Source organism: Chiloscyllium plagiosum, chromosome 2 (genome assembly GCF_004010195.1).
Source record: "Chiloscyllium plagiosum isolate BGI_BamShark_2017 chromosome 2, ASM401019v2, whole genome shotgun sequence".
NCBI lineage: Eukaryota > Metazoa > Chordata > Chondrichthyes > Orectolobiformes > Hemiscylliidae > Chiloscyllium > Chiloscyllium plagiosum.
The window spans coordinates 89340085-89364084 of record NC_057711.1 but is presented as its reverse complement, the minus strand read 5'-3'; the positions used below and the strand labels follow the sequence as shown (position 1 = coordinate 89364084).

Sequence of the window (24000 nt, the reverse complement as noted above, 5' to 3'; positions counted from 1 at the left end):
ACCTTTTCCTGACTTGAGCCTTGGGGCTGTCTTTTCGATGTTGTGGGTTCTTTGGGAACTAATGGAAATGTCCCTCCAACTACAACACAAGACAAACAGCAAAACAAAAATAAAATTATATCAAAGAGGAATAAGTATATAATACATAAACCACAAAATATAGAAAAATCAGCTGATTAAAGATATACCATAAGGCTAGAAGAGGACACATGGAAAAGACTAATTTCAATATTTACCTGCAAATACGATTGGCTTAGGGGTGTGTTTGGACTTCTTCTCCTGCTGCTTTTGTTCTAGGACAGCCAGCATGTTACCAAAATCTAGCTGCATGGGTACCTTACTCTTTTTACCACCTTTCTTTGGAGCTTCCTAATAAAACAAGTTTTTGTTATTTTCAAGATCCGTTAGGCAATTACATTTGTTTTAATCAGAGCATTTGCAGTACTACTATTACTATTAATAATATATTTATTAAAAGTTAAAAAGATCTATCAGACTATAGCATATTTGTTGCAACATTTGTGACTTTTTTTGTAGGAATATTTCCAACTTTCAGTTTCTTTCAATGTCTGGGCCAAACCATCCTGAATCAAGAAAATTTGACAAGCAGGTAATCATTGTTCAGTACTTTGGAGCTCTAGGATGTCTATGAAAAGTGAAAGTGAATTTGAATTAAGTCATATCTCCCCACTGGTTATCAGTGCACTTAAGCTACACTAACAAGAAATATCCACAAAGTCCCAAGAATGAGTCACATAACCAAAGAGTCAAGAAATTTGGATCCAAATAATCCATGGCATGTGAAATGGAATAAATGGACTAATAAGTGCCATAAGGCTCAGTTAAATAAAGTGAGAAGTTATTTTAGTTTCCAAATGTTGCTTCTCAATATAAGAGGTCTAATTTAATGACTAAGGAACTGTAGGCACCAACCAAAGTTATGATGGTTTTACTGGTACAGGGGGTCCCTAATTTACCATGTCCAATTTACAACTGTGATCCCATACAGGGATACAATTTTAAAGATCCTAAAGATGAATGTTTACTGTATTCATGAATAGCTACTTTATATTGTCCTGCATCATAATAAAACTTGCAAACAGACTCCAGAATAGAACCCGCTCTGAGCCTGTACTTCAACTTGTAGCACCAGTTACAAAGAATTAACTAGTCTTCTAAAAAAACCCAAGTACAGATTTTTTAAAACACTTTGTGGCAGATTCACTCAGGTGCAAAATAGGCTCAAGAATAGGTATAAATTTATAGGAACATTACATAGATAGGTTCTTGACTGTCTAAGGGATCAAGGGTTACAGGGAGAAAGCGGGAGAACGGAAGTTGAGAAACGTATCAGCCATGATTGAATGGCAGAGCAGATTCAATGGCCTGAATGGCCTAATTTCTGCTCCTATACCTTGTGGTCTTATTCAATCACAAGATCCCGATTTGACGTTGATCAAAATATATTCCCCAAACTGACAAAAATCTATAAGTTATCGTCCAACTGATTTCCAAAACTTCCAATAAACTCATTTAACTTAGTACTTATTCTGTCTGGTGAGGGATAGGTCAGTTTTTACTCAAAACACTGTATCCCCAATGAGAAGCAGGGGATCAAACAAGACTAAACACATAAAAAGAACATGATACTAACATGCTGTGCACCCATCTCCCAATTTTAAAGCAGTTGACATCAGGATGGATAAGTATTCTTGTGAGATGAAATAGAGCTTAATTAACATACTCTATTTGGACTTCCATGTTGCCTGTGCAAATCATAGCTTAAAACGGATTTATAATATGACACAGCACTAAAAGTAAGGCAACAGCTGTGCAATCCATAAAATTAAATTCCTTTTTCAGCATTCCATCTGGGCTTAAAACAGTAGTGACGTTACATTCTAGTTTCTCAAAAGGAGCCTTCAGTCTCTACACTAGTGTTATCTTCTTAGTTACTAAGCCTCGCTTACCTCGGATTTCAGAGGTCTCCCCCAGTGGTTGCCAGCTGTGTTCTCTTTCTACTGGTACTTGGTTCAGCCCAGACATGAAATAGGCATAAAAAGCATCAATGGTGCCCTGCTGTCAAGTTTGGCAAGACTGATGTGACCCTGGCCTTTCCAAGTGTCTGTTTTGCTCATCCCACTAAATATTGTTCTTCACAATTCTAAGTAACTGTAGTCTTTAAAATATCACCGGAGCTCATAATAATATGAAAACTAGGACATGTTTTTAAGTAACAGCATAAAACCCCCAAACTGAGCTGAAAGACACTTCAAATTCAGATTGGTATCAAATAAATATGCCTGTGCCTTAAAGATTGAGTTCTTTTCTGATCCAAACTAAGTTAAACACTCATGGCTATCTTTACTGTCTTCCTCCGCAGTACACAGAAATGTTATTCAAATGAAATAAATCAGAGTTCTGAACAAACCACAGCTTTCTTCTGTGGACTACTGGATGCAGGTTCATGACTGGATTCTTTTCTTAGCAGTTGGACTGGTTTCTGGTTTTGGTCCAAAGGGATCAGTTTGCCACCAATAGGGTGGGAGTTGGTCATATTTATAACCAATTCTCCATTCGTTGATGACTGAAAGGTAAAGAAGAATGCTCAATATTTTATGAATTTAGGTTGCCATAAAAACATTTTATGACTACAGTAGGTTACATTGAGCACAAAGATGTTCGTGCAACCTTGTCATCTTGCATAATGTAGCTGAATAAAACAAAAAACATGCCACGTAAGAAGTGATTGCACAATTCCCTCTTAATTGACGTGAATGCAGAACAGTGAAAAAAAACTATTGTTGGTTGATGTCACTTAAAGGGTCTCAAACAGCAGCAAAGCAGGAAGTCTATCGACAGTTTTCTCATGTTTGTAAATCAGATGGAGGCTGGAAGACACAGAGTACCCACCTGTCAGCTTCCTGCCTAACATCCTCACCAGCAAACTGCCCATGGAGTAGGGGTGCATTCTAATTCAACTCTGAATTACATTAGTGTTTTAAACTTCAGCTGAGAGACTAAATTATAAGCATTCCATCCTGTCAGTACTCCTTACTCAAAACCAATAAGAGTAAAAACTGAACTCAAATATACAGCAGAACGTCAGTCATACTGCATTGCCTCATTCTGACAAATGCCTTGTGTGAAATTTTTCTGTTCCCTTGCAGTGTGACCAATGGTGAGAAAGTTAGAAAAATATGATGGAAAAGAAAAACGTTTCCTATATTCCCTCAAGTTCTAAAAAGACATGGTCAGAAAATTATAAGCTGTGACGATCTTATTTCCATGTATTTGCATCTCATTATCAGTTCAACTCTCTTTTTCATACATTTCAAAATTCTCTCCTTTCAAAAAAAAAGCAACTGCCAACTCCCAACATGAAAGTCAGAGTGGTTACGTGGCAGCAGTAATTCATCACTTGCTTTTCCAGACCTACATTGAACTCTGTCTTTAACACAAAGTCTCTACTTGCTCAATGTTCTCCTTCACCCTTCACTTATGCAAGTTGACACTACCAAATCAATAGATTCACATTATCATGGCTATGTTGGAACCAATCATTACATCCTTTCAGGACTTCACTCTGGTGCTCCAGGACACATGACTTTGCATGCTTGTGTCAGGTCACTTTATACTTCGGACATAAACTCATCTCATCTATCCACACGGGGTAACTACACAGGAAGCTGCCACATTTTTAAAAATTCACTGATGGGATGTTGGTGTTGCTGACTGTCCCTAGTTGCCCCTAAGATGGTGGTGAGCTGCCTTCTTGAATCATTGCAGTCCATCTATGTGGGTTGACCTACAATGCCAATTAGAGTGGGAAACCCAGGTTTTTATTCCAGTGACATTGAAGGGACAGCATGGTGAGTGGCATGGAGGGGAACTTGAACGTGGTGGTGTTCCCACGTATCTGTTGCCTTTGTCCTTCTAGATGAAAATGGTCATAGGTTTCAAAGGTGCTGTCTGAGGATCTTTGGAGAATTTCTGCAGTGTATCTTGTAGATAGTACCATGTCCTAGAGTTCAAATTGCAGGCAGATTGCATTTAACAGTTGCCCTTCCATCAACATGGACATCATGGCTGTCCTACATTTTGCTGCTGCCAGGTGCTGCTGAATTATCACATGATATATATTATAACAATGTGTCAGTCAGCAACCCAGATAATCATTAAAAGAAGTGTCAGAAGTCCTATTTGCAATGGATAGCGCATTACCTTCTGTGTAGAAACTGACAAAACCTCACTGACTGCTGCACTTTTCCTGGACAAGAGGATTCTCAAGATGTTAGAGAGTTCAAAGTTTGTGAGAAGATTTGTAGCTCAGGTGCTCGTTGTTGTGGTTCTGTTCGCCGAGCTGGGAGTTTGTGTTGCAGACGTTTCGTCCCCTGTCTAGGTGACATCCTCAGTGCTTGGGAGCCTCCTGCGAAGCGCTTCTGTGATGTTTCCTCCAGCATTTATAGTGGTTTGTCTCTGCCGCTTCCGGTTGTCGGTTCCAGCTGTCCGCTGCAGTGGCCGGTATATTGGGTCCAGGTTGATGTGTTTGTTGATAGAAAGAGTACAATGGGATCTTGATCAGATGGGAGTTTAATTTAGGCAAATGTGAGGTGCTGCATTTTGGAAAGGCAAATCAGTACAGGACGTATACACTTCATGGTAAGATCCTGGGGAGTGTTGCTGAACAAAGAAACCATGGAGTCGGGTTCATAGTTCTTTTAAAGTGGTGTCACAGGTTGATAGGATAGTGAAGGCAACTTTTGGTATGCTTGCCTTTATCGGTCAGTGCCTTGAGTACTATAGTTATGGAGTCATATTACAGCTGTACAGGACATTGGTTAGGCCACTTTTGGAATACTGCGCATTCAAGTCTGGCGCCCTGTTACAGAAAGGATATTGTGAAACTTGACATGGTTCAGAAGAGATTTACAAGGATGTTACCAAGGTTGGAGGGTTGAGCTACAGGTAGAGGCTAAATAGGCTGGCGCTATTTTCCTTGGAGCATTGGAGACTGAAAGGTGACCTTATAGAGGTTTATAAAATCACAGGAAGCATGGATAGGGTGAATAGCTAAGGTCTTTGCTCAGGATGGGGGAGTCCAAAACTATTGGGCATAGATTTAAGCTGAGAACAGTAAAATTTAAAAGGGATCTAAGGGAATGATGCTAGTTTAGAATGAGCTGCTAGAGGATGTGGTGGATGCTGGTACAATTACAAAATTTCAAAAGGCATCTGGATGGCTATAGGAGTGGTTGAAAGAGATAAATGGGCAAATGAGACTAAATTATTTTTTGATATCTGGTCGGCATGGACGAGTTGGACTGAAAAGGTCTATTTCCATACTGTACAAGTCTATTACTCTATTTCTGTACCTGGTCTGTTTCTAATACATTTATTTTCTCCATCATTGTTCTGTTTACTTCTTGGTCTTCAAAATCTCATTATTTAACAAAGCAAATAATTAATCCCATTATTCGTCTTGATGCAAAGGCATTATAAGTTCACACTTAAGATTAGAATTAGAATCCCTACAGGAAACAGGCCCTTCAGCCCATCAAGTCCATACCAAACCTCCAAAGAGTAACCCACCCAGACCTAGTCCCCTGTATTTATCCTTGACTAAAGGGCGGCACAGTGGCTCAGTGGTTAGCACTGTTGCCTCAAGCACCAGGGACCCAGGTTCGATTCCAGCCTTGGGTGACTGTCTGTATGGTGTTTGTACATTCTCCCAGTGTCTGCGTGGGTTTCCTCCGGGTGTTCCGGTTTCCTCCCACAGTCACAAAGATGTGAGGGCCGGTGAATTGGCCATGCTAAATTGCCCAGAGTGTTAGGTGCATTAGGGTCAGTGTGGACTTGTTGGGCTGAAGGGCCTGTTTCCACACTATAGGGAATCTAATCTAATACCCAAAACCTACACATCTTTGGACTGTGGGAGGGAACTGAAGCATCCAGAATAAACAGACATTGGGAGAACGTGCAAACTCTACACAGACAGTCGCCCGACACTGGAATTGAACCTGGGTCTCTGGTGCTGTGAGGCAACAGCGCTAACCACTGAGCCACCATGCTGCCCGTCTGAGACAGTCAAGTTGATGGGTAAGGGTAGAAGTCGTACTAATGTGGTAAGCCCCTAAATGTACAGCCACAGCAATGGCTAGTTAATGTAGAGAGCTTTGCTACAAATAGTATAACCTTTGAAAATCACTTCAGCTCTGTAATGTTCAATGTCACTCAGAAAAATAGGCATTTATACTAAATAATGCATGCAGTTTTAAATGATATTAATTTGAAGTAATTAAATTAAATGTAATCACAACAGGAGAACATAGAACATAGAAGAATATAGCGCAGTACAGGCCCTTTGGCCCTCGATGTTGCGCCAATCCAAGCCCACCTAACCTACACTAGCCCACTATCCTCATATGCCTATCCAATGCCCATAATGAGGGAGTGTCCACCACTGCTACTGGCAGGGCATTCCATGAACTCACGACTCACTGAGTAAAGAACCTACCCCTAACATCTGTCCTATACCTACCACCCCTTAATTTAAAGCTATGCCCCCTCGTAATAGCTGACTCCATACGTAGAAAAAGGTTCTCACGGTCAACCCTATCTAAACCCCTAATCATCAAGTCACCCCTAAACCTTCTTTACTCCAATGAAAACAGTCCCAAGTGCCTCAGCCTTTCCTCATACAATCTTCCTACCATACCAGGCAACATCCTGGTAAACCTCCTCTGCACCCGTTCCAGTGCCACCACATCCTTCCTATAGTATGGCGACCAAAACTGCACACAATATTCCAGATGCGGCCGCACCAGAGTCCTATACAACTGCAACATGACCTCAGTACTCCGGAACTCAAGTCCTCTACCAATAAAAGCCAGTACGCCATATGCCTTCCTCACCGCACTATTTACCTGGGTGGCAACTTTCAGAGATCTGTGTACATGGACACCAAGATCCCTCTGCTCATCCACACTACCAAGTATCCGACCATTAGCCCAGTACCCCATCTTTTTGTTATTCTTCCCAAAGTGAATCACCTCACACTTAGCGACATTGAATTCCATTTGCCACCTTTCTGCCCAGCTCTGCAGCTTCTCTATATCCTGCTGTAACCTGCCACATCCTTCCTCACTGTCAACAACTCCTCCGACTTTCGTATCATCCGCAAACTTGCTCACCCAACCTTCTAACCCCTCTTCCAGGTCAGAAATAAAAATGACAAACAGCAATGGTCCCAAAACAGATCCTTGCGGAACACCGCTAGTAACGGCACTCCATGAAGAAACTTTGCCATCAACTACTACCCTCTGTCTTCTTCCATCCAGCCAATTCCTAATCCAAACCTCCAACTCACCCTCAATGCCATACCTCCATATTCTTTGCAGTAGTCTACCATGGGGAACCTTATCAAACGCCTTACTAAAATCCATATATACCACATCTACCGCTTTCCCCTCATCAACCTCCTTCGTCACCTAGTCAAGGCCAATGGCTCTGCAATCTCCTCCCTTGCTTCCCAGAGAATCCTAGGATAAATGCCATCACGCCCAGGGGACTTATCTATTTTCACCCTTTCCAGAATTTCCAACATCTCTTCCCTACATACCTCAAAGCCATCCATTCTACTTAATTGTGACTCAGTATTCACATCAGCAACAATGTCCTATTCCTGAGTGAATACTGACGAAAAGTATTCATTCAGTGTCTCCCCAATCTCTTCAGCCTCCAGACGCAACTTCCCACTATTATCCTTGACTGGACCTATTCATACCCTAGTCATTCTTTTAATCCTGACATACCTCTAGAAAGCCTTAGGGTTTTCCCTAATCCTGCCAACTAAGGATCTTTCATGTCCCCTCCTTGCTGCTCTTAGCTCTCTCTTCAGGTCCTTCCTGGCTACCTTATAACTCTCAATCGCCCCAATTGAACCTTCACGCCTCATCTTTACATAGGCCGCCCTCTTCCATTTAACAAGAGAAATGTCTGCAGTTGCCAGCTCACAAGTACATTACTTTCAAATCAAATGGAAGAACACTGAACTGAATTTTGCATCCCAAAATCTTATAGCAAGAAGAGCCATTTGGCTCCTCATGTCAATCCGTACCAGTTCCCTTTGAAACAGCTATTCACTTGACCTCCTCTGCCCCTAACAATTGTCTAAATTTGACTGTTTCCAACAATGTTAATTATGAACACAGTCTCTACTATTCAATGACTATGCATGTTTAACCTGTGATGTTATTTACTACGATCATGGCTGATTACCCTACTCAGTACTCCAGCTGTCAACTCATACCCTTCGATACATTTAGCCCTTAGAACTACATATAACTCCTTCTTGAAAACATTCAAATGTTTTGTCAGAAGATTTCTCAGACTCACCACTCTCTGGGTGAAGAAATTTCTCCTCCAGTCCCAAATGCTTATCCCATATCCTTAGACTATGATCCCCGGTTCTGGAGACTCAGTCATCAGGAATATCCTTTCTGCATTTGCCCTGTTTAGTCCTGTTAGAACTTTACAGGTTTCTACGAGATCCTCATTCTTCTAAACTCCACTGAATACAGTCCTAACTTATTCAGTCTCTCCTCATAATTCAGTACTGCCTAATAAACAAGTGTTACTTGTTTTCCAAAGTCCATCAATAAACTGAAATGTATCTTAATAGGATCTGAGTCCATAAATATTACTTCAGTTCTTAAAGACTTTGTGTCCAGTTGATTTCTGCTAACCGGTTTGTTAAATGACGTCTCTTCTCCAGCATTGTTAGCTTTGTCAGAACTGCTTACTGCAGATGTCAAATCTGGAAATTCTTTGTCATCCTACAAAGTCAAGAGGAATTAGTTAGATTTATTTAAAGTTTCATGTAAATATTCTGTGATAAATTACACAATTATTCAACTAAAATTTGAAAAACACAAGTCAATTAATTTCATAGTTGTGTAACAAATGAAAAATGATCCCAAGAACTGGGCCATAAGCATTAGCAGAACAATGGTAAAGCACACGCTTATCAACATGGTTGTCTTTAGATTAGATTAGATTACATTACATTTACAGTGTGGAAGCAGGGCCTTCGGCCCAACAAGTCCACACCGACCTGCCGAAGCACAACCCACCCATACCCCTACATTTACCCCTTACCTAACACTACGGGCAATTTAGCATGGCCAATTCACCTGACCTACACATCTTTGGACTGTGGGAGGAAACTGGAGCACCCGGAGGAAACCCACGCAGACACGGGGAGAACGTGCAAACTCCACACAGTCAGTCGCCTGAGGCAGGAATTGAACCCGGGTCTCTGGTGCTGTGAGGCAGCAGTGCTAACCATTGTGCCGCCCACAAGTGCCGTCTTTCTTTGTGCTACATTAAAATTTAAAATGTGAGTGCACTGTAAATTCTTGAAGAACTGAAAAATTACTAATACCACAGCATACGCTTCCCTAGTTAGGCCATAATCATGAATGCAAAGGAATTATCACCCACTTTTAAAAATTGCAGAAAATATTGCTGTTTCCATATCCTGTAAAGATGCAGAACAATGCCTCCATTAGCGCCTTGCAAACCTAAATCCACCAGGAAAGGTTATTGCCGACATGCTGAGGAGAATCACTTTAGGTCGATAGCAACTGCACTAAATACTTGTTTTTGCGCTTTTTGACATGTGGGAACATTAAAACACTCAGCATTTTTATGGGTGATGCCCCACTGATACAAAGAAGTTAATAGTGATAATTTTATTGCTGTTTGTGCTGTCTGCCAAGTAACAACTACTGCCCTTCATTACGACAGTGAGCTACTTAAAATACCATTTTGAAATATATTAAAAAATTAAGGGAAAATAGTGCAACTTTTAAAAAATTTCATGAGAGCTGAACATTCGTTGTGCAAGGGAGGCAGAAAGAGAGCAAAATGAAATCTACGGAGAATGACAACCTTCTCCTTTAAAAAACATTAATTTATTTACTGGAGCAATTTATAAATTAAAACACTGGCTACTCAGTGTTATAAAATGCCTAAAACTAAAGGCCTGGATTTTGCAATGAGTGCTGAAGAGACAATACTTGGCTTCTACCTTTGAAGAAACTTGTCTATGAAGATCTAGTGACCTCAGTGGTGTGGATTTTCCCTTCCGTGATATGAGTTTGAAATTGATGTCAAGACAAGAGGCTGTCCAATGATATTACACTGTAGGGTCATCATTTGCTGTCCCTTGATTGAAGGATGTTGTCTACTTAGCATCATAAGTTTTTGTCAAGACTCTCCATGTGTCTGAGCAGGCCAATAATCAATTGGAAGATTTTTAAGCACATGGACCAGATGTCCTGCAACAGTAGTGAAGTCTAGGACTTGCTTCCTTTTCTTTTGTACCATCACCACTCAGACTCATCAATAAGTCATAGAGTCTCAAACTGTAATACAACTTGATGGACCACTGATTGACATTCTGAATGTTTAGCAGCAAGCTCCTTTATTCCATTAATGTCAATGCTTCAAAGAGAGCTACAGAGTATCTTTGATGCATTTTTCTTGTCCTTCCCTAAAACATCAGTCTTTTGAGAACTGAGAATACAGGATGGCTGGTGCAAGCTTTATTTCTACCATCCAGACAGCAACTAGTTCATCAAATCCACAGAGGCTGCTGATAACAAAACAATCCCAATATCATCATGTTGTCGAGCAGCAATAAACAATAAAACAGATTTAAAAATATTAAAGCCTATGCCCCTATGAAATTCCAGCTGATGCCTTTAAAGTTGAAAGACATTTGCCAATAGGTTAAGCAGATAATCACGAAGAATCCTCAGGAAATAAACCAGAAAGTGAAATACGTGGCTGTCTTCCCTCCTCCATCCCAATTTAAGTCCATGGCTGGCACCTCACTTAAGTTGCTGTTAACCAAACAGGGGACACAACAAGTAAATCTACACAAGGTTATTTGCAGGCTCCCAGAAGGGACTTTAAATGCAAACTCCTCTCTAAATCTACTATAAAGGAAGGCACAAGATCCTGCTTGTGGAATGAGATCACAAACTTCAAAACAAAGTTAAACCATGGATTTTTTAAAAATATCATAACAGAGGAGTTTGACATTCCAGTACAAAAACCAATTTTTCAAGACAAGGATAGCCTTCAGCAGTATTTCGGACTTGGAATGCCATTTAAAGTCCACAAGGAGTATTTTTTCCAAGAGGTTTTTCAATCTGATATCATTTAAAAGGGAATGTTGCCATTTCAGAGATTTGCAAAGATGGCTATCTGCAAATCTTCAATTGCAAATTTAATTGAAGAACAAGAAATCACTAGCTGAAACCTCTACATTCCCACATTTAGCCTTGCACAAGTAGAAGCTGTCAGTTTCACAAATAAAATGTAAGCAAATGCCAGTTTCAACATTATTACAACTGCAAAATTTGGCCCATTCAAGCAAATCACGTGGAACAGTTTTTGACTGGGATTTAATTGTACTTTTGATTTTGTACTAAGCTGAGGTATCAGAATCAAGGGACCTCTGCTGTTATGACAATACTGACAAGCCAGATCCAACCTGTCTTGATGATAATAAATTTTAACTTTTTTGCAATTTGTCACCATTGTAGTTAGTGACTAAAACATCTTCACATAAGGCTGCAAATGTTCTTGAACAAAAGAACATTAAAAAGGTAAAGTTGCAATAGTCTTACTAGAACATAATACCGGTCTATCAATAGAAAGAAACAACTGGTGTGGTTTAACCTGAGGGTCACCTGAGGCAAGGGGACAGGTTCAGAAGGTCAATCCTTTGTGATAACCTTTGCAATTGAACCAATTTTGTTGATGTCACTGCATTGTAAACTTTGTCCACAAAAACGTGCTAACTGATGCCTAAAAGAACATTAGTTTGTTATACACAAGAAAAAGGTAGGTATTCACATATTCCAAACTGTTCTATTTCTTAACACAAACAGTATAACAAGATTTCAGCCGGTTACCCAAAACTATCCTTTAACAGATACTCATTCCGAGAGAAATATCACTCCAATGTCAACTCTTTGATTTGGAGGATAACGCAGCAGTAAGTTTGTGGAGGATACAAAGATTGGTGGAGCTATGGATAGTGAGGAGGATTGTCAGAAAATACAGCAGAATATAGATTAACTGGAGGCATGGGCAGAAAAATGACAGATGGAGTTTAATGTGATGTGATGCATTTGAAAGGTCAAATACAGGTGGAAATTATACAGTAAATGGCAGAACCCTCATGAGCATTGATATGCAGAGAGATTTGGGTGTACACATCCACAGATCATTGAAAGCAGCACCACAGGTAGATAAGGTAGTTTAAAAAAAGGGGTTTATGGCATGCGTGCCTTGATTGGAAGGGACACTAAATATAAGGATAGCCAGGTCATGCTACAACTTCATAGAACTTTAGTTAGGTCACACTTGGAATACTGTGTACAGTTCTGGTCGCCACACCACTAGATGGATGTGGATGCTTTGGAGAAGGTACAGAAAAGATTTACCAGGATGTTACCTGGTATGGCTGGAGGGGGGGGGGGGGGGGCGGGGGGGGTTAGCTATGATGAAATGGTTGAATAGACTGAGTTTGTTTTCACTGCAACATAGGAGGTTGAAGGGCAACCTGATAGAATTTTATAAGATTGGGAATGGCATGGACAGTGTGGAAAGGATGAGGCTTTTTCCCAGGGTGGAGGGGTTAATTACTAGGGGACACAGGTTCAAGGTGTTAGAGTTGGGAGGGAGCGGGGGCAGGTTAAAAGAGATATGCAAGGCAAGTTTTTCCACACAAAAGAGTGGTAAGTGCCTGGAATTCACTGGCAGAGACAGTGGTGAAAGCAGACAGCAGCAGCATTCAAGAAATATCTAGACGAATACAAGAATAGGAAGGGAATAGAGGGATATAGATCCTGTAAGTGAAGACAGTTTTAGTACGGAAGGACAAAATGTGTTGGTGCAGGCTTGAAGGGCCGAAGGACTGTTCTTCGTTCTTTCATTTCTTACTTGACTGCCTCTTCCCAGTTTTACAATACCTTTGAGTCTACTGGCATGTTGTTTTTTCAAATTCTGATGCTTTAAACCTACTTTGAGTTTGGATAGGTGGAACACATCTTTATACTTCCCAATCACGATGCTACACATCCAGACCACTTCCACTAGGGTGAATGGTTGCTGCCCAAGTGTCAACTTGATTCCTCTGCTGGAAGGAAACTCTCTTCCTTTGAACTGACCTTCTAATTCTTCTGAGGTCAAAACTCTCATTTTCTGATTAGCTGTAGATATTTTTGTTCAACCTGTTCAGATAGGTTGTGGCACACGTTTCGAGCAGGTAGACCTTGATCCCAAGTCTAATGACCCAGAAAGGGTCCTCTGATCTCTTGTAAACTCAGCAGTATAAACATTCCACCCACTGATGTATTTCAGTCACTTTGATTTTTTTTTAAAACTTCACAGAACTGACCAAAATCCATCTGCCTCTATTTTAAAATCCAAATGAATACATATAAAGTTCAGATTTATACAAGGGTGAATTATCAATTTTAAAATGATAAGTTGACTTTTCTTTGCTTTTTCATTGTCCTGTGTATTTACTTCAATGACTCTTAACTCTCAGCAGCCCAAACAATGTGGCAGCATTGTTGTAAAGTTGCATTTAGGTCTCATTACAAAAATTGAGAGAGTGGTCTTACATTTATGATGACAAATTTTTATTTCCTAATCATATTTCAAAATCTCAAATACTCATTTCATCTTCTATCAATATAAACTATTCACCATTTCACCTCAGAATGGAAGCCAGCAACTGGAAAAATAATTAGTGAACTTGTAAGCCGAGTCCTGAAACTTTTTATTCTTTCATAACTGATTAAGAATCACTGGAGAGTATTTGCTGCCCATCCCCAAATTCCCTCAAGACAACTTCTTAAAGATGACTTTTACTAGGTTAAAATATTGATCAAATAAGCAAACAGAAGTTGTTATATTTGACACAATTGATAAATTTCACCTTTCGATATTATTTTAAAATAAATTGCCAGGTGATTATTTTGAAAGCAAGACCAATTGCAAATTGTTCAAAGATATGAATCTACAGCTGCACTGCTACTTTCAGAATTTAGCTTACAATTTACTGAGACAAACTGTATGCCATTCATTATATGTAGAAACTGGAAACCTAGTCTCAAATGAGTTTCTTTAAAGTATTTTTAAGCAAGATGGAGCAAAAACAGCTCACAGATATGATCTTATGAGCTGTCAGAGGAAATGGTGGAGGCTAGTACAATTACAACATTTAAGAGGCATCTGGATGGGTATGTGAATAGGAAAGGTTTGAAGCGTTATGGGCCAGGTGCTGGCAGGTGGGACTAGACAGGGTTGGGATATCTGGTCGGCTTGGACGAGTTGGACCAAAGGGTAAAACCCAACCCAATCTAGTCTCACCTGCCAGCATCTGGCCCATATCCCTGCAAACCCTTCCTATTCATATACCCATCCAGATGCCTTTTAAATGTTGCAATCGTACTAGCCTCCACCACTTCTTCTGGCAGCTCAATCCATACACATAGCACCCTCTGCGTGAAAACATTGCCCCTTAGGTCTCTTTTATATCTTTCCCTCTCACCCTAAACCTATGCCTCCTAGTTCTGGACTCCCCAACCCCAGGGAAAAGACATCATCTATTTATCCCATCCATACCCCTCATGATTTTATAAAAACCTCTATAAGATCACCCCTCAGCCTCCGACGCTCGAGGGAAAACAGCCCCAGCCTATTCAACATCTCCCTATAGCTCAAACCCGCCAACCCTGGCAACGTTCTTGTAAATCTTTTCTGAACACTTTGAAGTTTCACAACATATTTCCGATAGGAAAGTGACCAGAATTGCACACAATACTCTTCAGCCCGAAACGTCGATTCTCCTGCTCCTTTGATGCTGCCTGACGTGCTACGCTTTTCCAGCAACACATTTTTCAGCTCTGATCTACAGCATCTGCAATCCTCTCTTCCTGCTAGTGTATAAGTCCTGCTAAGATTTGCTTTCCCGAAATGCAGCACCTCACACTTATCTAAATTAAACTCCATCTGCCACTTCTCAGCCCATCTGATCAAGATCCCGTTGTAATCGGTGGTAACGTTCTTCGCTGTCCACTACACCTCCAATTTTGGTGTCATCTGCAAACTTACTAACTGTACCTTTTATGCTCACACGCAAATCATTTATATAAATGACGAAAAGTAGTGGACCTAGCACTGAACCTTGTGGCACTCCACTGGTCACAGGCCTCCAGTCTGAAAAACAACCCTCCATTACCACCCTCTGTCTTCTATCTTTGAGCCAGTTCTGTAATCAAATGGCTAGTTCTCCCTGTATTCCATGAGCTCTAACCTTGCTAACCAGTCTCCCATTGGGAACCTTGTCGAACGCCTTACTGAAGTCCATATACATCATATCCACTGCTCTGCCCTCATCAATCCTTTGAGTTTTTTTTGAAGAAGTAAAATCAAGTTTGTGAGACATGATTTCCCATGCACAAAGCCCTGTAGACAATCCCTAAGTAGTCCTGGTCTTTCCAAATACATGTACATCATGTCCCTCAGGATTCCCTCCAACAACTTGACCACCGCTGACGTCAGGCTCACTGGTCTATAGTTCACTGGCTTGTCCTTACCACCTTCCTTAAACAGTGCACCACATTAGCCAACCTCCAGTCTTCCGGCATCTCACCTATGACTGTTGATGATACAAATATCTCAGCAAGAGGCCCAGCAATCACTTCCCTAGCTTCCCACAGAGTTCTAGGGTACACCTGATCATGTCCTGGGGATTTATCCACTTTTATGTGTTTCAAGACATCCAGCACTTCCTCCTCTATAATATGGACATTTTTCAATACTTCCCTTTTGAAATATTGAAATACTCCCACACGTCCAAAGGGACAATTTACAAAAAGATCACATGGGATTAATGGATTAAAAAAAATGGGAAGGGGAGGAAGTAAGGGAAGAAAAATAGTAGGCACTCAAACAGTTCCTAACTTGCATTTTGCCAAATCAGTTATTTAACAAAAAGTCTACAAACACAAGGTGAAAAAGAAAGGTGCATAGGATAAGTAATGGAGGATGCCTCCTTTCATTCAGACACTCTTTGTTTTAGCAATGACAAAACTTTTGGGCGGCACGGTGGCACAGTGGTTAGCACTGCTGCCTCACAGCACCAGAGACCCGGGTTCAATTCCCGCCTCAGGCGACTGACTGTGTGGAGTTTGCCTGTTCTCCCCGTGTCTGCGTGGGTTTCCTCCGGGTGCTCTGGTTTCCTCGCACAGTCCAAAGATGTGCAGGTCAGGTGAATTGGCCATGCTAAATTGCCCATAGTGTTAGGTAAGGGGTAAATGTAGGGGTATAGGTGGGTTGTGCTTTGGCGGGGCGATGTGGACTTGTTGGGCCGAAGGGCCTGTTTCCACACTAAGTAATCTAATCTAAAAAAAAACTAATTCAGTTCTACTGTTTTAGATCTCTCAGGCAAACACAATTGACTAAAATGACATGTTTAATAAACGTTTTCAACTGGCTGCCCTTGAGCGGAGAAGGTTCAATATCTTTCTCAATTCTGGAAATGGTTCAACAGCTTAGCGTCAACAAATTCTAACTTGCTCGGAGTACGGTCTTTACTAATATGCGTTAATGGTTAGCACACTATGAATAGATGAATTATTTATCTTAATCCCTCTTTGTAGGAATGTAATTACCTATTTTGCTAATAGTCCAGTTTATCAGTAACAAAAAGGATATATAAAACAAAGTGAAAAATTCAAATTTTCCTACTGCTATAAAAATGTTTAGACAGTTGCATTGCCTATTAATGCTATACTACTATTGATTTCTCTGTATATTATTCTGAAGTAACAACCTTTACTCTTTGCTGTTAAGTGATTAAATACGAGGCAATTTAGATGCAGTAACCAAGTAACCTGATAAATTACGACTAGTCTTAAGACAGTGGACAGTTTAAAATCATTATGGGATATTGCACTGCATACTGCACTGAACTTTAATTAGTTAACAAGTCATGCTGAAGGGAACATTGCAACTACATCATCCTTTACAGAGTAATGGTATGGGCCATTTTTTTATAATTAAGGGTTTCAATTGGTAGATTAGCAACAAGTGAAGCAATCTGTAAAAATAATCAATTGAAGAGTTAGGGGTAAAATAATATCAAAAAATAAAGTTATTGATGGGGGACAGAGGCAAAGGTTCTTAGATTTGAAGGTCTGCAGCCTGCTACTAAGCTCAAAACAGAGTAATTGCCAGGTTTGGCTTCAAGAACAGCAATTGGATCAATGTTCAACCATCATGTGTTTCATAAATCTGAAACCCATACTGATATGAAGAGTAAATTATAAGTTTAGAATACACATTTCTCCCTTAACCAAAGCATTTAATAAAATTTAAAATAAAGCAAAATCAAATACCTCAAATCGAGGTAACTCCTGCACAGTTATCTTGGACTCATTAGGTTTTGGAACAGCATTTGGTTCCTTTGGTTTTTGTTTCTTTTTCTTCTTTTTCGGTTTCTCAACTGACTCTTTCAGTTTTGTTTCACCACCATTGCTCTGAGAATAATTGGATATTTCACATTTTAAATACATCAGAATTTAAAAATCAAGAATAATTTTCAAGGCTAAAAGTAAAAGACAACCTGCATATTTGGTATTTCCCTGACCTGAGAAACATTATGTGCAGATATCTTTGGTGGAGCTGAACAGAGAACAGGTTTCTTAGGCGCTTGTGAAACAATTCTGGCCCACGACAAGACAGATGGAGGGTCAGTAGATAAAGATGACGTAGGTGGTGCTACTGTACTTGCTGGTGCAACAAAATGAATAACTTAATTATAGCATTAACATAGAAGAAATGTACACATATTGGCTCACATTCAAAGTTGATATTATACGACATTTCCTAGGACATATTATTCACATTTCATTAAGATATATAACTAAAAGCAAACACCACTTTGATGAAAGGCAGCGTAGTGGTTCAATGGTCAACAATGCTACCTCACAAAGCCAGGGATCCAGGTTCAATTCCAGCCTTGGGTGACTGTGCAAACTCCACGCAGACATTTTCTCCATGTCTATGTGGGCTTCCTCAGTGTGCTCTGGTTTCCTCCCATAGATGTACAGGTTAGGTGGATTAAGCATGCTAAATTCCCCATAATGTCCAGGAAGGTGCAGGCTGGATGGGTTCGCCATGGGAAACGCAGGGTTACAGGGGCTGGGTTAAAGGGTGGGTCTGGGTGGGATTCTCTTCGAAGGGTCAGTGTTGATTTGATGGGCCAAATGCCTTGCATCTACACTGTACAGATTCTATTATTCTATGAAGTTTTAGTCTCACAGGAACAAATTCTTAATTTCAAAGAAAAGCTATGAGATACAACCCTTGTTTTAATGACTTAGTCATCACTACAATATTCAGATATGAAGCATTGCCTCAACCTTTTAATTACTTAACGCATCTTTGGAAATTTTACAAATTTTTGATATTCTTAAGAAACACTCATCAGGAGGTCAAATGAAATCAAAATATTCTAAAATAATTCTCATTTCTGAATTAATTTTAAGAAGTATGTTTAATGTTGGTTGAAGAAATTAACAAAAAATCCTCACTTGCAACAAAAACCCACATAAGATGCAGTATTCTATCTACTTTCCTGTGTGCCTCAGAAAGCTGGACATGTAAAGATTAATGGAAGAAAACGAGCCCTTTGAAATGTGGATGCCAAGACGAACATAAAGATTCTATACACATCTTAAAAGAATTGATGAAAAAAAACTCTAAACAAAGTGACATCCAGAAAAGAAAATTCTAGTATTTCAGCTATTACTCAGAGCTGAAAAGCCATACAAGATCTTTTCCAGAAGGCAAAGTGTAAGGCAGCAGAATGTAGGGTTGACCTAGACATCGATGGATGATGGATGTCGCAGAGTGGTTGTAGATGGGCTACAGGTTGAAATGTGAGGATGGCACAAGATAGACAAGCATTCCATGTCAGATTCCTGGCAGGTGTAGCTATAAGCAATGGTTAAAATATACATACACATCAGTAAACATTTTCAGCAATTATACCTTTTATCAAGACTATATTAATGGTAAATGTTAAAAGTATAATGCAAGTGTTTAGGAATATTTTATAAAAATTTGTTTCCATAACTATCAAGTTTTAGGATAAATTTATTGTTTAACATAATTTTCATAAACTAAGGCTTCTTAGGCTGAAAAATATTTTATTCACAGCCATTTGGAGAAATAATATAGAAGTGTATTGTCACACGTACTTGAACATGAAAAATACAGCGAAAAGTTCTCTTAGTCGCCCCACAGTCTAAAGGAAAATGAGGACAAATGGCCAAAATGTCTACCTGTGACAGTAGTGGAGTCAGAGACAGAACATTTCTCTGAAGCAGTTGGAAATCCAGGTAGCTGGGATGTCTCCAGTGTCTCACCCTAGACAAAGAATGAGATGTTAAATTGATTTTTTCTTCCACAATGGAACAGTGGCAGAAAAACTAAACTGCAGCTGCAAATGATGTTTAAGAAGTAAATAAATATAAAAACACAATCTGCTCAGTCTTTACGATTTAGTATAGTATATTTCACATCTTCCAATTAGATTCTACTGCATGCCAGAGTTAAATTTAAATTCAAGAAGTTGGATTCATAAACTCAGTAAAACCAAGCACTTCAACATTTTCATGGGGAATATCTATCATTTATTTTTGGAGGGGTGAGAATTTGTTTTTCAAAATAAATCAAAAGGGAAAATAAAACATTCTGACAAATTAACAAAAAAATTGTAATTCACTTTTAAAGATGACCTTAAACTAAAGGACCATCTGACCTCTCCAGTGGTCAAAGAAAATTTGTGATATTTTTCCAAGAGCAAAGAAGATCTCCCATATTCTGCTTGACATCAGTTCGCAAGTATCACTAAAATAGCAGTTATCTACCTATTTGTAGGGCCTTTCTTTGCACGAATGCCTACTATATTACAACTTAAAAGTACACTCTAAAAATATCTCTTTGGCTGGGAAGACAAAGCCTGCCTCCAAGCTACAAGCCAATCAGACCAGCAACCCCATCAGGAGCCATGACCATCAAGGTGAGTCAATGCAGTAAAGGATGCCTTCAGAACAATGCGAGTGGGGTCACTGTTTGGGACAGTCAAGACAGGTGGCAGGAATGGGGAAAAGCGCTGTTGTATTGCTATTCAGTGAGAGCATGGGATCATGTTACCATGGGAACTGGCTACCAGAGACATATCTGACCACACAGAATCCCCAGTTTTGAAGCACCCTCTGACAAGCCAAACAACAAAGTCCCATGTACCCCTCTGTGGAGGGGAAGGATTCTTAAGAGTCAGTCATTCAAGTGGAACCACTGGCCTTCATTAGTAGAATGTTATGGCTTGGGAATTTGAACATCATTCCCCTGCCATTTCACAGGTCCTCCATATCTCCCATTACATCTATTTTATCTAATGTGTTGATTGCGATAATGAACTTCATGACATAACATGTTCCCATCATGCTTTTCAAAGAAATACTAATTTAGTGCCTGAAGACAAGGAAGCTACGTATGAAATTGGTTAAAATGTCTGTTTATGGACATACAGGGATTCTGATAAGTAATGAACACCAAGGTGCGGTTGTCAGCTATCCTTTTTGCAGACATCCCCATTTATAAAATGGTTACTTCATAAACTTGGTTTGGATGAAATTGTATGAAAATAATGTCACCTTCATTCAACTGGCTCCTGGAAGTAGCAAAACTGTCATCTGGTCCCTGAGTACTGTAGGTTTGAGCAAAAATCCACATCGTCTATAATACTGGACAAAACCCTGAACTTTTTAAAAAAAAAACTTAAAAGCTGTGCTGAGCTTTGGGAAAAATACACAAACACAGAGATGGCTGCCAAGAACCATTTTCATCCTGGAAGTCCAATTTACACCTCCACTCTGAACAGACCAATCAGCCTAACCTAACATTCTAGATTGAAACTAAATTTTACACCTCGGGCTACACAGTACAGACAGTATGGGGTCTACATAGATACCAAGCGTACTTCAATCAAAATCTATTTATACATATTAACTACCAGGAAGCCAACTGACTTCAGAAGGAAACACAATGAATAATATAGATTTGAGGGGAGATAACAGGTACGCAGTCTGTATAACTACCAGCCCTAATCTCACCTGGGAGAGAGCTTCTCTCAACAACAAGCTTTTGCAGCTTCTCTCCACACTTGCAGCCCCAACTAGCTGCTTCAGAACGGAGAACCATAGAGGCCGAACAGGAAAACTGAATCGGGAAGCCAAACCAAGAGCATCATCAGAACAAAGAACATCTGAGAAGGTGGGGTCGGGGGCGAGTGCCAACCAAGCACTCTCTGAACAAGAACTTCGAGACACAGGCATGTTCTGAACCAAGGGAACAGACAGCAAGAATCTCAGCAACTTTAAAACTGCATTTTCCTCAGTGGTGAGCTGAGACTCCAGAGACCCCAATGTTCTGACCTAGTTAGCAGGGAAGGGAAGGCGGGTGATGACAGTGCATGGGACTCCAATGTTAGGAAGTTTGATTAGTTTTTGTGATTAAAAAACTGTTGTTTTAGGTTCTAATAGTGTTAATTGAATAGTGTACTTAATTATTGTTCTCTGTAAAACTGTTAATTTCACTGTTTACTGCATTTAACTTTATTTCTTGTATTATACATACCTTTTGTTACTTAAATAAATGCATAGATTCTTCTGTCCTTAAAACACTTGTCTACTGCCTTCTTCACATTCACATTCCCTAAATAATTCCAGAGTCTAGAACCAAGGATCTGGGAATAATTTGAACCACATAAAATCAGCAAATTACTGACTTCAAAACAGAACCCTACAGTACAAGCAGCAACAGCAGCTATGAGGGTTTTAAATCTGGATGACCAGCAGGAACAGCATCCAATAGGAGGGAATTCAATTCCTGGTAGCGAGTAGGGTCCAAGATGGGAACTGCTACCTACTCCCATTAAGACAACCTTATTGTTAACCCCAGCATGAAGTGCACTGAAGTCTTTCTAGACCAACATTACGTCCCTGTTCTTTCTATAGGAAAGACATACATGCATTTATATAGTGATTTTCATGACCAGATGACATCTCAAAGCACTTTGCAGCCAAATCTTTCCTGATGTGTAACCACTATTGGAAAAAGGTAGACAAAACCCTGAGCTGAATCTAATGATGTTCAGCACCAGCCAGGGGAGGGGCATTGGTTGAAGAGTATCAGCAACAATTGATGCACATTGTTGAGTTCTGTTGCACATCAACAAATTTGGTTTGGGCAGATTGGTACTATGCTGGGAAGCAGTATTCTGCAGTTCAGTCCGTAATGGCAAGAACAAAGATCCTTAGATTCTTCTCTGGTCTCCATTTACAACTGGCCAGTCTAAAGGTGGTTTTTGTGGTATTTAACTTTTACTGTAGTTTGGATGTGATGCTGTCTGAATGCGAGAATTCTGTCAATGCAGTGATGTAGTTAAACAGGGTAAGGATCAGTCTGAATATCCAGGATGATGTTTAATTCCCCCTTAGCACTAACATCATGAAGGTGTAATGCTTTAGAATTTAGTTTTAGTCACCATATATTGTAGTAGCTGACCAGCTTTGCTATAACATCATACACCTTCCAAAAGGTCCGAACCATATGCCACAGTAGATGTTATCTACACAGGTAAATTTCCAGCACAAGTTTGGTAATGGTTGTTGGTGAGGTAAAAACGTAGTCTGGCGCACTGACCTCTACACCGCTGAAGCCAAACGTCAACTCGAGGACACCTCTTCCTACTGCCCCCTCAACCATGACCCACCCCCCATCACCAAACCACCATCTCCCAGACCATACAGAACCTCATCACCTCAGGAGATCTCCCACCCACAGCTTCCAACCTCATAGTCTGGGAACCCCGCACTGCCCGGTTCTATCTCCTTCCCAAGATCTACAAGCCTGACCACTCTGGCTGACCCATTGACTCAGCATGCTCCTGCCCCACTGAACTCATCTCTACCTACCTCGACACTGTCCTATCCCCCCTAGTCCAGGAACTCCCCACATAGGTTCGAGACATCACCCATGCCCTCCACCTCCTCCAAGACTTCCATTTCCCCGGCCCCCAACGCCTCATCTTCACCATGGATATCCAATCCCTCTACACCTCCATCCGCCATAACCAGGGCCTTCAAGCCCTCAGTTTTTTCCTCTCCAGACGTCCCAACAGTACCCTTCCACCGACACTCTCATTCGTTTGGCCGAACTGGTCCTCATCCTTAACAATTTCTCCTTTGAATCCTCCCACTTCCTCCAGACCAAAGGGGTAGCCATGGGCACACGTATGGGCCCCAACTATGCCTGTCTCTTTGTTGGCTACGTAGAGCAGTTGATCTTCCGTAATTACACCGGCACCACTCCCCACCTCTTCCTCCACTACATTGATGACTGCATTCGCGCCACCTCGTGCTCCCACGAGGAGGTTGAGCAATTCAACTTCACCAACACATTCCACCCTGACCTTAAATTTACCTGGACCATCTCTGACACCTCCCTCCCCTTCCTGGACCTCTCCATCACCATTAATGACAACCGACTTGACACTGACATTTTTTACAAACCCACCGACTCCCATAGCTACCTGGATTATACCTCTTCCCACCCTACCTCTTGCAAAAATGCCATCCCGTATTCCCAATTCCTCCGCCTCCGCCGGATTTGCTCCCAGGAGGACCAGTTCCACCACAGAACACACCAGATGGCCTCCTTCTTTAGAGACCGCAATTTCCCTTCCCACGTGGTTAAAGATGCCCTCCAACGCATCTCATCCACATCCCGCACCTCCGCCCTCAGACCAAACCCCTCCAACCGCAACAAGGACAG

The 24000-nt window shown here is 40.6% G+C and overlaps 1 protein-coding gene across 1 annotated transcript in view; it reads right to left on the bottom strand.

Annotated features, from left to right (window-relative positions):
• Positions 1 to 21500, bottom strand: part of LOC122557715 (selenocysteine insertion sequence-binding protein 2-like) — a 28832-nt gene extending 7332 nt beyond the window's left edge. The window contains exons 1-8 of the mRNA XM_043705621.1: positions 21279 to 21500; positions 19443 to 19527; positions 17744 to 17886; positions 17493 to 17633; positions 8706 to 8837; positions 2432 to 2587; positions 237 to 369; positions 3 to 79 (exon numbers count right to left, since the gene is read on the bottom strand). Of these exons, the coding sequence (XP_043561556.1) occupies positions 3 to 79; positions 237 to 369; positions 2432 to 2587; positions 8706 to 8837; positions 17493 to 17633; positions 17744 to 17886; positions 19443 to 19527; positions 21279 to 21500 (1089 nt within the window). The remainder of the gene's footprint in view (positions 1 to 2; positions 80 to 236; positions 370 to 2431; positions 2588 to 8705; positions 8838 to 17492; positions 17634 to 17743; positions 17887 to 19442; positions 19528 to 21278) is intronic.
• Between the last annotated feature and the right edge of the window lie 2500 nt (positions 21501 to 24000).